Consider the following 16,272-nt stretch of genomic DNA (forward strand, 5'->3'; position numbering starts at 1 on the left):
GGCCTTAATCTGAGCCTTGGCTATGCCCAGGGAGTGACTGCATTTCTCCCTACCATCAGATGCTGGGTATTAAGGATGTTAGGGACAATCGCTTCATAAGAGAGGAAACAACTTTCCATGGATACATGGTCCAAACAGTAATTTCACTTTTAAAGGAAAATATGGGGATATAACTTCTGCTCCATAAAGTATTAGAAGTTTAACTTTCTCCCTCTGGAAATTTCTTTGTGTGGCACTACTTCATGTGAGTCCATAGCAAATACTTCAATAAGTATTGATCTAATATCCTATTTCCTACTTACAGGGTGTTATGAGTTCTTTGATGACTATCTGTCTGGTTAATTAATCTATTGGTAGAAATTTGGTGTTTTTTGTTTTTTTTTTTTTAAAGCCCAGCATTTTCAAGATTACCATTGGAAAACCATTTTGAATATTGGATTTAAAGTCAATCACCTAGGGAATAGCTCCTGGTGATACCTTTTTCTTCTGAAGTTGCCTAAACTAACTTTGTTTATTGTTTTAGGTGAGATTTTTATATGTCCTTGACATAAAGTGTCTTAGGATTATTAATGGCAAAAAAAAGGGGGGGGGAATAATTTCTATTCTACTACAAGTTCATATCATGTACTTGATTTATTACAGCACAAAGAATACCAGATGTGGTTCACATTAAATGACATCTTTAATATAAAGACCCAGGGCTGCTGAAATCGTGTGTGTGATAGCCATTTCTTTAAAAGCTGTTTAATAGCTGGGTATCATGTTTCGGGGTTGCAATCTCACTATTTAGAGTTTGATTCCCTTTCATTGATTTGTCACTTGAATCTCATTTTCAAAGATTATCAAAAAATAGACTTCTGGTCTTTCAGGTTTCCAATTAGTGAAGCCATATATAAAATGTTAAATCATTTTTGATAGATGAGGTTTAGTTTGACTACAGATTTTGAACTGAGTAGCATGAAGGGGTCTCAGTGATCATCTCTATGCAGCGGGTTATAAAGCCCTCTTTAGTCTAAAAGACACACTCCAGTCTCTGCATTGCTCTCTACTGCCTTAGGCAGTAGAACATTGTGTGTTTAACTTAGTGGCCTTATCTTTTACATTTAACATTTTAAAAAGACACATCAATCTGAGAAATACAAATTATAGTGAGGTACCAAAATAATCTGTTTGCCCTGAAATATATTAAAGGAAATATTTAAAATCATCCTTACTGGCACAGTGCACAGAACAATTAGTGTTAAGCATCTGTGATAAATTGCGCCTAACAAATTGCCCAAGCATATTAAGGATTATGAGAAGACACAGTTTTATTAGGCACTGAAAATTGTATTTTTCCAGTGGTTGTGCTGCAAGATAATGAACTCCTTATGAGTGGTGCAGAGATGCAAATTCAATTTTGCACAACTCACAAATACTGTGATATATTATGCGATGGAGACATGGCCTCTGTCTAGACAAAATGAAAAAATTTCCTCATGTTCAGTAAATGTGTATAATTAGGAAAATATGAAGAACAGCTAATCATCAATATTGCATGCATATCTGTATCTCTAAAGAAAAACGTTAGTGGAAAGTTGAATGTCGATCTTCTGGGTTTCACATTTCAGTTTTCAAAGGGATTATTGATATGGGGGAAAGGAGAAGGCACTCTAATCAGACCTGAGAATTTACTAACTCTTCCTTAAATTTTTGCTTTCAATTGAGTAGCATGCCAGGGGGTTAATTTATAAGAACAGGTTTTATTATACAAATAACCAGACACTGTCTGGGGGACAAAATTGAAGCAGCTCTAATAGTTTCATTAATTTATTTGATTTACTTCTGGTTTCTCTTACCCAATCTTATTTATGTCAAACTAAGTTGAAGCAGAATTCATTATGAAGTGAAATCTAATTTGAACACTTTTTATTGAGACATGTTGATTCAATCATTTCTCTTCTTAAGTCCCATTATCTCTTCTTTCATTATTTTGTAAAGATCAAATCACATTAGATGAAATTTCAACAGAAACTTAAGATTTCTTAGGGAGGTATGAAATAATATCCCAATTATTCTTTGTACTGTAAATACTAAGTTATGTAACTATTAACATTATTATAATTTTGCATTATGATAATCATTTTTGTCTGAAGAAAATCAACTGAGTTGGTGAACTCAAATTTTTTTGAGTACATTTGTAAGGTAACTAAAGTTTCTAGTCATTTTGATACAGAATTACCAGAAATGTTTGGCCTTATCTGAACTAAGATGGGTGTTTCTGCATTTTGTTGATTCATATATCACAAAATTTGCCCAATTATTATGGGATATTGATTGTTCAAATGGTAGGGTTTAAGAATTATGAAGAAAAACAACAGGACCTAAGGTACACACCCATCCCAAGATCATTTAACTCCTCCTCTCTTCCCCTTCATTTCACCCCCTTGTCTTGACTAAGGACTCCCAATTCTAACATGCATCAGAATCCTCAGGGGGACTTCTTAACAATACAGGTTCTTTGTTCTCATCTCTAGTGACTCATATGTGATAGATATTGGTTGGGAGACAAGGATTTGATTCTTAGAAAGCATCTCCAGTTATTCATTCTCTTCTTTCCCTCCCTTTCACAAAACACACACACATACACAATGACAACAATAGAGGCCTCACAGTAGGGATCACAAATCCACAATTGTTGCATACTGATGACTGACTAGCAAGCTAGAAAACTCAGGATTTCGGGTAAACAGATTCAGGTCTTTTCCAACAGTGGTAGCTTCAGCTTTGTTGAGTATCTGAAAAGAAAGAGGTTGGACCTCAAACAAAGGACCACTTGGTAACTCTGTTCTCACCTCCAAAGATAAAATCACATTGGATGAACTTTCAACAGAAACTTAATATTTTGTGGGGAAGGATGAAATAATACCTTAGTAATTCCTTGTAAGAGTTCGTCCTCAAGCCTCTGGTCTTCTCTCTTACCCAGAACCTTCTCAGTTTCTTTTTGACAACAGACATAGGTCATCCTCTCAAACAGTCTCCTTTTGGTCTCTGAGAGTCAAATCATCCACTGTTTCTAGTCTCTGAGGATACTCTATTCTAGTTTTTGCAAAATTGTCCTTCTTTTATTCTTTACATCCTTATAGTTTTTGGTCTCTTTCTAGAAGTCTCTATAGGCCTTTATTATTATAGTTTTGGTCTCTTTCTAGAACTCTCTATATGTCTTTATTATCACCCATTCTTCTTTAAACAAAAGTCTCTTTTGTTTAACAAACCACTAGGCCTCCAGAGAAATTATTCTCCACATTCCAAAACATAAAACATTAGTATATCTGAAATCCAACTTACAAGGACAGGCAGACTGTAGGGAGCATTCTCAAATGTAAACTACTTGGGAGGTGGAAGATGGAGGGGGAAAAAAACCTTTAAAGCCAACAGTGGACATAGCTATGGGGGATAGATAATATAAAATTCAAATAGAAATGTTGTCTAACTTCTGCTCTTAAAAGAACTTAGAGAAGTTTGACTTCTTAGCTAATCCTGATGGCCAGTGAAGATGTTAATCCCTCCCTTAGCCCTGCAAAGGTGCAGCATTACAGGTACAGTAGGCCAGATTGTCCATTCATTGTCCATTAAGTTATCCAGCACATATTTGTTTGCACCTACAGCATCCTAGGAACTGATTTAGGAGCTGAAGATACCAAAAGTGCCTATTTGTCCGTTGAATGGTCCATGATTAGGAACTTACAAAACTGTCAATAGTTATTTCCATCTGTGATTTTCAATATCATTCAGTGACTACTGCTACTGAATTCCTGGGGAAGACGTGACTTCCTGATTACACACATTCATCATCCCTCACAGTCATATGATTATGTACACTGAGCCTAATATGAACTTTCATCCCCATCCCTTCTACCCCACCCCATCCTGGAGTTTCATTGTTAAAGTTTCCCGATAGTCTTATTAGTCAGAAGTTTGTTTCATTTCATCTCATTGGGGAAATTTCCATATGAACTAACATACCCCAGTATAAACAAAAGTACATACAACTTTCATTCCAGGGGAAGCAAAAGACTCATCAAAATCTCTCTCTGGAAATATTTCAACCACTTTCCTCTGCAATCTCATTCTGTTTGTCTTGGTAAGCCACTCTGGGGCTGCATCTCCACAAACCCCAAAAGGCTACCCAAGTTTTACACTTTTGTGTACATATATGCATGGGTATTCAGAGAGCTTAGATGTCTCTAAGAAGTAATATTTTGATTGTATCATTATTTGCCATGATGGACTTTGAACTGCTATGAATAATTCATTTTTCAAACTCTGGCCTTATCTAAGTTATCAAGATAATTAAGAGAGTAAACAATGGTTCAGAAAAGAATTTATTCATCTTGGCTAACCTCACCATTCTAATTTATTTGTACTTGTCAAGCCCAAGACTTAGTATGGAACATTTTGCTGGAACATGTATTAATCTACTTATTAAAAGACTAATCTGCGCCCTCTCTGGTGGCGCTGCGGGTTAAAGCACAGCACTGAGAAGCTAAAGCCACTTCCGCATGAGTTTTATCCCGGCCTGCCCCGGGGGTGACCACAAGGCGCGGCAGACCTCTCCTGACCCGCCCACTGCTCCCCTCAGCAGTGTACTTTGTCATTCTGCCTGTTCTGCTCCCTGCTCTGTCTCTGGTGAATCCTATCACCCTCCACATCTCTGACCTGTACCCCAGTTCTTATGAATAAATAAATAAATCTTTAAAAAAAAAAAAAGACTAATCTGAGGTATTGGCCACATATACAAGTCTATGTATATGTGACATAGTATATGAGTCTATGACAAATGAGGTACTTAAAAATATCAGCTCCTTGATACCTCCTGGCTTTAGGGGCGCCTGCTGTATGTTCTACCACTGCAAAAATGCCATTTGTCAATGCTAACTCGTGTGCTCAAATAAAGACCCCCTCAAGGTTAAATATCTACAAGAAGTGTGACCCTTCTTGGAGTTTGGAAGCATGGGCCTTTGAGTGGAATGAAAGAATGAGTCATCGAGGATGAGCCAGAGAAGTGACTTGTCTGTCCAATGAAATATTCGCACAGGGCTGGCGTTGAAAGTGGCTGGCACGGGATGGTTGGTAAGAAGGCATTGCTAGTCTCTGTACCCCTTGGTCTTTCTGGACCAGGGTTACCCAGGCAGGAGGCTGTGGGTGCCTCCGTCCTTGCAGTAACATCTAAGGAAACTCTGAAACTGAACATCTCAATTTGCTTTTTCACTTGCAATCTTTGAACTCTTTCTTTGGAAAGAAAGCAATGTGATATACTTATCCCAGAGGAGTAAGGACTTCTTCCAGAAGAAGTTAGAAATCTATGTTATCACATTCTTTGCGTAGGATTTTCAACAATAAAACAAATAATTGGGTGAGGTTGAGGGGGCAATTTCACATGATTTTAATTAGTTGAAAATTAAAAAAAAAAAAGATTGATATTTCATGATGAACTAGTATTTCTAGCATTGACTCCATTGAAAACACCTCACCACTGCCCTGTTAAGCCCTATGTCACCTCTTACATGACAGACTGGGCCAGAAGTCACCTGCCTGCTGGTACCTTTCTCTTCCATCAATAAACTCACTACCTACCATCTGGCCTTTCCAGTCTTCATGTTTGAAGGTTAATATGCTCAACATACCCTGATAAGTCCACATAAAAGGTGCAGTACTAACATTACACTTCCTCTTGCAGAGTTAAAAAATGCTTGATATTACATTTGGAAAGGTCAGGAGCAGAAAGAGTGTAGAAAAGCCCCTGACTTCAAGAAAACTAATATGAGCCGGAAAGAACTTCTTGCTGGTGTCAGGAGTAGAATTTGAGTTTATTATATTTGTTCCTAGTCTCTGTCTCAGCTTTCTTATCTGTAAAACAGAATAATAATATATAAACTGCAGTTAGCAAGGATTCAAGAAGTCTTTATTTTTTTTTAAGTGAAAATGTAATATAGAAGTCTGGTACATCAAAGACTTACATATTAGTTGTTTCAAAATAAAGAATGCCCCTTTACAAAAAGGGGCTTGTGACACTAAAGAATAAGTTTAATAAAAGTGGAGTATTTAAAATATCAAATATTGTGAATGAATTTTAAAATATAATGTGAGAACTCCATATGGGAAAATAAAACAATCGATATTATTTCACCTATTTTTTTTTAAAAAAAAACTGTGCAATTTTCTCCTCAATTATTTCTCAGATTTACTAAGAAAGTACAGTGAACCTCCTATACTTTTAACATATTTTGGAGAATCTCTCTTCTTATTTATTAATTTTTGGAAGATTTGTTCACTTCACTCTAGAAGAGACACATACAAAAATAATAATAACAATTAATGCATTGAGAAGAGGAAGTGAATGTCTGTGCAGATATTTTAGCTGACAGACAGGAGAATTATTGCTAGAGATACTTGGGTTGGCTGAGCAAAAGGAAAATAGAGAAATGTATCTCAGGGCCAGTGGGGTAGGGTGAAGAAGGACAATCAGGCTAAGAATGCAGAAAAGGGGGAAAACTAAAAGCTAATCAGCCCACCAATTAATATACACAAAACTGAGCTTTGCAAAGGCCAGAGGTTTATACAAGATCTAAGCCAGAAAGGCCCTGAATCCAGGGCCTGCAGCAGCTGAAGGATCTTGTTCCCTACAAAATTGGGGGCACACCCAGATTTGGTGATCAAGATGAACTATATTTTAATGAAATATTTAAAAATGAACACAATTGCCTATGATGAAAAATATCAAAATTTTAAATCAAGACAGGATGCGACCTTATGAACTTACAGCAGAGGAGAACTCACCTTACCTTAATTCCCACCTCTCCATCCTATTTTTCAAATTTGATGTCTTCTTTGTAGAATATTTTTGGCATACATTTTTGTCTTTCAAAATTGCGCATTAACATTTGTGCCCCTCTAAATTTCATACCCAGTGTGACGGCCTCACCAATTTCATCCTTCTCCTGGCTCCACCTGAGTGCAGAGGGGCCCGCATGAAGTCCAGAGGGGATTTCATGCTTGCGCACATAATGGCAAGAAATGAGGACAACTTTCAGGGCTTGTTTGTTGTTACTTTAGGAATCCCCACACTAAATCATATTCTCAAGTTTATGTCAGAATAATTTTTAGTAGGTGACAAAAGTAAGCAACAGAGACCAGGGATCTGACATTCGTGTCTTTATTGGTACACGCATTTAGCTCTGAATGGTCAACTACATCACAAAGTTCAGTACAACAGATCTCATATCCAAGAAGAGGTCTATATAATAAAGTAGTCCGGGCTCCACTGATTGCTCGTACATGTGAACAAGTCCCGTAGTGTCTGAATATTGTGAAAAAATGCAAGCCATGTTTTAGGGACACTCTCTTGCAGGGAACAGAGAGGGAAATAAAGTTAAACAACATGTAGTGATCACGAGAAACCTCTTCCCCCTCACTCTTGCAAATCTCAGAAGAGCATCAGAGGGCTGAGACAGGTGAGTACTTCCAGGCAACAGGCAGGGGCCACAGAAGACATTTATGGCCCAGACAGTTAGGAGACCTCCCAGGAGGGACTGCAGGGACACCAGCCCATTAGTTGAGGGTCTCTTTAGGGAGTGTCCTCCATTCCCACCCATCTGTTCCCTTCTTCCCAAAAATGGACAAAGGATGCAGGGACCACATGAGTCCATCATCCAAACCAGCAGCCCCTCCCATAGCTCTATCCAAACACATACAAAATTGGCCCTTAATAACATCAACCCCCTAAAAAAAAAAAGAAAAGAGGCCACGGGGGTGTTAACACCATGGTCAAACTCATGTGTCAGCTATTTGATCCCAAAATGACTAAGAGATACCTTAATGAAAAATTTGGGGTACAGCATGTAGGAAACAGTAAAGCATGTACAACAGTCCAGAAGAGAAGCATGATTCATGAAGTGGAGGGTAAGGTTATTCCCTGTGCTGCATGGCCATGATGTCCCTCCCAAAGCTCAGGAGTTCAAAAATCTGAGGCAGAGCTATGCACCTCCAAAATCTTGCTAGTACAAGGAGTGTTGTCCTCTTCCAAAACTAATGTTGATACAAGTCTAGCTCTTACTCAAGGAAAATTATAACCTTAAATATAAAAAGAGGAATTTTACCAATTCAATACAAAGTCTCTTACTAGGGACAGAAATACCCTAAAAGTGATCACACTGAGGAAAGAAAAAAAGTGACTTTTGAGCAGCAATAGAAATTCATGATGGCTTCCATGGGGATCAGAAAATGGCATTCATGGAAGTAGGAACTAGGTCATAATGCATGACCATTAGCATTATGGCTCCTGGAGTCTTAGCCATAGGGGAAAAAGGGAGGATAGTGAGTAGAATGAGATGGGCAAAAAGTCTTCCACTTATGAGTCAGAGGAGATCAAGTCTGGTTACCTAAGCTCTGGCCCAGGTAACCAGTGATTTTTCAGTGCAGATCAAAGACCAACTTCCTTGAAAAAATAAACTCTACAGCATAATGAGTATTCTTACAGGATAAGAACTCAGGTGACAACACAGTGATGCATATCAAGTAATCTCCTCTAAGTAAGATATTCCCTAACATGGAGACTAGTTTTTTTTTTTCATATATAATTAAGGTAGGACTTTTGTCCTGTCCCTTCTATATCAACGACTTTACTGAAAAATAGGAATATGGCACTTACTCTAAATGTCATTGTTATCTAATAATATCACAAGTAGACCTATCAAGTAGTCTCCTCTAAATAAGATATTCCCTAACATGGAGACTAGTTTTTTTTTTTTTCATATATAATTAAGGTAGGATTTTTGTCCTGTCCCTTCTATATCAACCACTTTATTAAAAAATAGGAATATGGCACTTACTTTAAATGTCGTTGTTATCTAATAATGAGGTTGGTTCCACTTTAATGCACACATGTTTGGTAAATAATAGCAATGGGATAAAACAAATATGGACATCTATCCATAGTCAAAACATATAGAGGAAGTGATGAGAGTAATATAGACACTAGGCATTTTTATTTTCTATCTAGAATTTCCTCCCTCCTCCTTTTCATTCAAACTTATACACATCTATTCTCTCACAGGAGAGTTTTGTGGGAATCTGTATGTTCTGAACTCATGTTTAAAATCTTAAGTCAACCTTAAAACTACTGTGTAGAGTACCAACACTGAATAGTGATTACATTTCACAACACTGATAGAGAACTCCTTGCCAGGCTCAAGTTTAGGTCTAGAGATCTGAGACATCAGAAGGGAAGACTTTCATGAGGAAAAATCTGAGACCCTTAGGGCAACTAACTCTATCAAGTTTAGGCATGACAGAACAACTAAAAAGAATTAGTCATCCATCAGGAATTCCCTCAATATTACCCCAGGTGCCCTGGGTGGACGAAAAGCTATCCCTAAGTTGTGTGGAGCATGTCCAACCTGCCCTTCACGATCAAGTACACTGGACTCCCTCAAAGGAGATAGGTGAGTTGAAAACTAGGGTGAGGAACTAGGACAAAAAGCAATTGTTTCAGTTGAGCAACGAATACATATGGAATGGGGAGAGAATTGACTATGCCCACTCTCTTTGTCTGCCTTGGCGGGATGAGGAGTCTCTGGCTTCCTGACACAACACACTTTCTCTATGAGAGCTGAGATCTTCTGGATTTAAGATCCCTCCAGCACAGATTTTTCCTTTCTAAACTAGCTCCTAGCTCTGTCTTAATGCCTATGGACCATCCGGCAAACCTAAAACTAAAACTGGCAATATCATACTCAGTGTTTTCCTCAGACTTCCCAGCCTAATTTACCCAAGGGGAACCATTGTTATAAAAATGTTAGCAAAATACAGTACTAACAAAGACAAGGGCTTAAACAGCTAGACTGCCCAGCATGGAAAATTAAAAGAACATCCATAAAGCTGTAACTTCATATATCCAATTGATATTGTCAGGAATTACTACAAACTCTTAAAATTGTAAATGAAATTTTATTTCACCTTCGTGGTTTATGCTTTCTAAATTTCAATATGTTGTTTTAGGGAGGCATTTTGTATAATTAAGACTTAATTCTGTCTCACTAGCAAAAAAAAAAAAAATGATTGGAACTGTACCAATGAGGGTGATGAGTCACTAAGATTGTCTTGGTTCAAAAATTGAAAATTTCATATCGTAGGCACCTTTCAGACCTAATGGTCTCAGCAATGCATTCCCTTTTCTTTTGGTCATAAATACTGCCTTATAAGTCTTCCCACCCTGAGGATGTCCAAGTATTCAAAAATACATAACATCCTCTTAGCAAAAAGGAGCATGTTCAGTCAAAGAGTGGCATGGATTCAACACTTTAGGCTGCTGTTTCCATCTCTAAAGAGAGCTCTTAACCCCATTTGTGGACTGAGCCTGAAGTAAGAGCTTGTCTTTTTACTCTGTGAAGATGAACTGAGAAGCACAGTGACCCTTGAACAATGCAGGTATTAGGGTCATACACACAAGAGTTCAAAATTCACAAGTAATTTTATACACCCCTACAACATAATGACTAATAGGCTGCTTCCTAATAGCATATACAGTAAATGAACACATATTTATATATTATATGTATTAGAGTCTGTATCCTTACAATAAAGCAAGTGAGAATTTTAAAATGATATTAGAAAATCATAAGGAAGAGAAAAATACATTTGCAGCCTTTTCAACTGCTTGGGGTTCAAGAGCCAAGTATTTATTTATTGAATTTATTAAAAGAATCCAAGTAGGGCCCTCCCTGGTGGCGCAGCGGGTTAAAGCACTGCACTGAGAAGCTAAAGCCACTTCCGCATGAGTTCGATTCCCGCCTGCCCCGGAGGAGACCACATGGCGTGGCAGACCTCTCCTGACCCGCCCGCTGCTCCCCTCAGCAGTGTACTTCGTCGATCTGCCTGTTCTGCTCCCCACTCTGTCTCTGGTGAATCCTCTCACCCTCCGCATCTCTGGCCTGTACCCCAGTTCTATATGGATAAATAAATAAATCTTAAAAAAAAAAAAAAAGAATCCAAGAAAAAATGGACCCTTACAATTCAAACCCTTGCTGCTCAAGGGTGAATTCTTTTATGTCAATGGTATGGAGCAAACTCATCTTACCTACCTCTCAAGAGAAGTGACAACTAACTAGAAAGAAAGTACCAAGCAAGCCAACCACTCAGGGGACGTACAGGAAGCATGACTGTGTGTCACTGAGGAGAGCAGTATGATGAACTATCTGAGGAAAACCCACCCCTGAGGGGCTTCCATCTCAGGCTGGAAAAATTAGTAAAGAAAGAATTTTCAGAAGGAGAAAAGATGTGCCCGATTGCAACAGCTTCCTTAAAGAATTAAGTGTCTATACAAGAAACGCTCCAGTGTGCCATCTCTAACTTAAGATGCATCTGGATAGAAGAGACGCTTCTTACAACCTAAGAGGCTCCTTTGCACTTGTGTTTGCTGAACTGGCCCTGGGTGATAGTCCCTATGCAAGACAGGGGCTCTGCTTGCTTAGATGCATCTTGCCAGTACACACATTCCAGGTTGGATTTGGTCTTGCCCAGAACAAACACTTAGGCAGCCTGACCTGCTGGCAGGTTCCAGCACATCCCTGACAACTTAGACTGAGAAGACCGATGTGTGGAAGATGCACAATTCCATCTTGATTATCTGAGGATAGGAAAGTAAAAGTAGTTCTCAGAATACCACTGTGAGTAGCTTCCCAACTGAAATCCATACTAGTTCCTTTCTAACTTTGCAGTAGTGAAATATAAACGGAGTATTTTCTCTAGGAGGTCAAGTTTCCCTATAATCAGGTGGTATTTCTTTTTTGATAACAAATAATATCACCCCAGGTCACATGCTGATAAAATAGTGTTTCCTATTTGATTTAGTTGTAGATGTGTTTGAAATTGGTTTGTGAACAAATCTTCATTTCGGTAAAGTTTATAAGATGACTCACATTTTAAATGTAGTTAGGTAGCATATACTCATTGCCTTTATTCTGGGGAATGCAAGTTGTTTCTTTTAAGCATTATTTGGTAGCCTCATCATTTCCTCTAGAGTTGAAAAGACATTATAATATCAAGCTGTGATAGCTAACAGTGGGGGACTATGGCACCATGAGGGAGAGAGAATTGGAACTGAGGACCTACAGAATTCAAGCAACATACCACGAAGACCCTAGTGATGAGCTGTCAACCCAGTGGTCTGTAAATGAAGCAATTTCTAAGGGTCTTAAAATAACTGCATTCATTCCACCTTAAAACTCATGCTGGGCAGAATGGACTTAGCTTATTTTTAAAGTGTAGGCCATGGTCTTCAAAGAGATATAAACATTTTCCAAAGCAATACATCTTTGATCAATTACATGCTTAGACTAAAATATACTTTTGAAAGAAAACTAATAGGCAAAGGTCACAGAAAAGTGCTAGCATAGTTCTTCCTACCTGTTTTCAAATTCTCTCTCTGCCCATCAAAAGGAACCACGGCATTTGGTCACAATGAAGTTTGAAGATAACCTCGGGTCACTCTCAGAGTTCCCATTCTTTGAGACTTCCTAGGGTCCTCAATACCCTTCAGAATTTTTGCTCATGTCAACTTAAACAGTGAAAATATTTTCAAAATATCTACAGCTCAGAGGAAAATATTACCTTAATTCTCATTCCCTTGTCAGCAACACAATAACAATGTAGCTAAGGCAGTTAAGGGAGACAGAGGGAGTGCCCTGTGTGATCTTTTCAACTACTGTTAAAATGTTCCCTCCCTTTGTCACATTTCTTAGTCCTAGCTGGTCTATGAATCTGGGCTTATTTACATAATTGTAAGCATGTAAATGGGAAAACACACATACACCAACATATACACATCTACATACACACGCGTGAACTATAATAGTTGGAGAAATATGGCACACTCCACAGGAAATCAGTAAATACCCATTTCATTGAAAATGGCACGAAGTCAGAATTCTTTGTATGCATTACCACAGGGAGTTACCAGCCCTAGGTACATACAGAGGGCATGCACTGCAAAGGACAGACACATACAGTACATATTTAGAGACAATTTTAATTGAACTTAAACCCTAGACTTGGACCCTAAGGACATGACTGTACTATGTGATGATAGTAAGTCTATGGCATTTGCTTTTCTTGCAGGGAAGCTAAAACGCATCCCACCCTTCAGAAAAACCCAAAATTGATGATTCAGGAGTTTTGCTGGTTAGAAATCTTTTCTTTCAGTCCTATTTTTCTCAGCAGTCAAGGGGAGGGTAGAACAGCTGTCCTTGAGCCGAGTTTGCCACGCCTACTGGGAAACTAACCCGTGCTGTCAGATGATATGGTTTTGACGTTTAAACAACGGACTAGTTGAATTAAAGACCAACTCCAGACTTGATGTTGCTGAGCTCATCAGCTCCATCTTGCCATCCTGATTGATCGAGGAGATGGGTCTATAGTTAGAGTGTCATAGTACTTTGACTGGTTAGTCATTAGAACACTGCTTTCTCTTTGGAAGGCAACTTCTTGCTTGGCTAGTTTATGGAAGCTAAGGAGTGACGTCAAGATGTTGTCTGGCCAGAATTTGCAGATAACCATAGAACTCTTCTCCTCCATCAGGCATGGATTTAGCCTCCTTTATTTCCTGCAGTGACACAGGAGCCTCCAAATACCAAATTATTATCAGGCGGTCTTGGGGGAACCTCTGGGCCCTGCAATAAAGTAGACAAACTTGCTATTGGAAAGTGCCTGGGAGCAATTCACCCCTGTTCAGATTGCTCTAAAATGCTGCAAACCATCTCTGGATTTTGTAAATGAAAAGCTTGCATAAATGCTATTAGTGAGAAGTTTCTTTGGGGGATAAAATTTATGACCATCCTGTATGTAAATAATCTTAAGTAATTGTTTAAAGAAATCTGGACTGAGTATGTTCTTTCTTTGTTCTTTTGTTTTGAAAGCGGCGCTGTGCAAACATGGAGGCTGTGTCATTTTTGGACAAGCTGCTTCTGAGCATTGTCTGTAATATAAGGTGTTTAAATAACTGACCTCGAAGGTCAAGCAGGTATGACTTATGGACCAAATTTAACTCATCCTATCAAAGTGTGTTGTCATTATATGATATCTTTCACCACTGGCCTCCCTGGTGACAACCCTGAGGGCAAGGAGCTCATCATCATTATCACTGACTTTCCAGTTTCTAGCATTGTAGGAATATTGTGGGCAGTCAGTAGACATTTCGTGAGTGTCACCGTCTCAATATTGGATTCTTACAATGCAGTGAAATGAGACCAGGATAACTCTTTGTAAGATGGATATATATAAAGGTTGATATCTTTGAATAGCATATGACTTGAGAAAAGAGAATTAAATATGCTTGTTTGTGGTCCAAAGCTCTGATAGTTCCAGAGATTGGTGGTGAATTATACATGTGATATTTTGCTTTAAGCAAATGGGTCAAGTCCTAGTCTGTTTGTATTTTCCTAAATATGTCTTTCAGATATAAACTGTGCAATATATTGAGAGAAACCTTCCTTAGATGTTCTTCACAGATTTTTGGAAATATTCAATAGGAATCATTTAGTTGAAAGTTAATCTCACAAAATGTAATGGTTTTATAGTAACATATCCCTTTGAATGTCAGATCTATGCATTTAAAATACTTTAACTTCTGAATAACTTCAATTAGGATGGTCAAATAAGTTTTTGTTAAAAGATTGTTTCTGCTAAAGATATTATCTAAATATCTAGTAGATATTTAAATGGCTAGTAGATCCTTAAATATCTAGCAAATAAATGAGGATGTAGGTAAGTTTAATAGGAATAGAGTCAATGAAAAAAGCTATGAATCATCTTGTTAAAAGTTTGTTAGCCATTCATTAAGTGGTCCACTTAATAACTGATCAACTTCAGGCCAGCATCAAAGTTAAATCACATCCATACTATGGAATAATAGTTCACAGAGTTTCTGCTCTCTAGGAGCTTACAATCTAACCTAAACAAACACATACATGAACAGAAGCACATACATGTAAATGATCACACTTAGGACCTGACAAAAGGCAACAGATACAGTGAAGATGAAAGAAAAAATATATAGCACAAAGAATGGCAGTTAAGAAAAGGGAAAGGAGAGAAAAGAAGTAAATTGCTTCTTCATTTCCATTCCTTGAAAAAGTATTTATGGAAGATGTATGATTTCAATTCTTAAAATAATTAAAGAGTAAGTGGTTTAATGCCTAGAAGAATGAAAATTTTTTCTGACATAGATGTGACTTACCGATAACACTGTGTCAGGTGAGAACTGCTGGTCAAGGGCCCAACAAAAAGTTATAGGGAGAAACTGTCAAACAGACACAGAAGCCGAGCAGATGCTACAGGCATCCTCAACTCCCTTCTAATTCTTCTAAGTGGGGTGGAAGAGATTGAGCCACAAAAAAAGACTCCTCCAAAATAGTCAAAATGTCTGGCTCCACATCTTCGCTAAAGTCTCCATGGAATTAGAATCTAGATTAAGAAAATGGCCTTTGGGATCTCCCTTGTAGAATGTGTGAGCCCCTCTAGTAAAAACACACATTCACAACTGTCTGGCTCACTTTTCCCATAGGGCATCCTTTTTTTTTGTTTGTTTGTTTGTTTTCTTGCTCATTTGTTCATTTTCTCTTTGCCCTGTTGGGCTGATGCTATTTACTTGATTATTCAGCTTTAGCTTCCCTCCACTGACAAATGAAAGCAAACTTTTGAGGATAGGATGATCTTAGTGAACTTCGTTATATTACAGCCCAAGGCTCACCAAATCACATCATACAGACTAGTGCGGTGAGTCAGAGGTGTCAAGTACTCTATTCCTATATATAACAGTCAAAAGGTTGACAGATTTTCCCATCACAGTATCTTGTGTTGCCTTATTTAGTATTTTACTATTATTCATGCAAATCATTTCAAGCACCTTTGAAAGATTCTTAACAAAGAATGTACATTTTAAGCAAAGCCTCACACCTCTTGTTCACAGCATACTGATAACATTAGATTGATGTTATTTTAAGAAGCTCAATAATCTTCAGTATTGTATTTATTAGTGACTATTTTATTTATCTTGTCATATTACATTTTCAACTGAAATCTATAGTGTGGTCCACTCTCTCATATTACAAACGTATAATACAGTTCTTTCTAGCATTTAAACTCAAAGTCAATGTAAAATCTACCTTGCAATAAACTTGAATGAATCACAGAAAATTCAGATGTTTCCTTATATATAAAGATAGCCATTGCAAAACA

The 16,272-nt window shown here is 37.8% G+C and overlaps 1 protein-coding gene across 2 annotated transcripts in view; it reads right to left on the minus strand.

Moving 5' to 3' along the window:
- The window catches only part of NTRK2 (neurotrophic tyrosine kinase, receptor, type 2), a 316,763-nt gene that overhangs the window by 120,335 nt on the left and 180,156 nt on the right, over nucleotides 1–16,272 (minus strand). The window contains exon 14 of one of the 2 annotated variants that reach the window (XM_004677526.2): nucleotides 12,974–13,706. The exons of the other annotated variant lie outside the window; for it this stretch is intronic. Within the exon in view, the coding sequence (XP_004677583.1) occupies nucleotides 13,678–13,706 (29 nt within the window). The 3' untranslated portion in view covers nucleotides 12,974–13,677. Of the gene's footprint in view, nucleotides 1–12,973; nucleotides 13,707–16,272 lie in introns of those variants that run through there. 2 annotated transcript variants of the gene reach the window in all.

This window comes from Condylura cristata, unplaced genomic scaffold (genome assembly GCF_000260355.1).
Source record: "Condylura cristata isolate star-nosed mole 26May11 unplaced genomic scaffold, ConCri1.0 scaffold00006, whole genome shotgun sequence".
Classification (NCBI taxonomy): domain Eukaryota; kingdom Metazoa; phylum Chordata; class Mammalia; order Eulipotyphla; family Talpidae; genus Condylura; species Condylura cristata.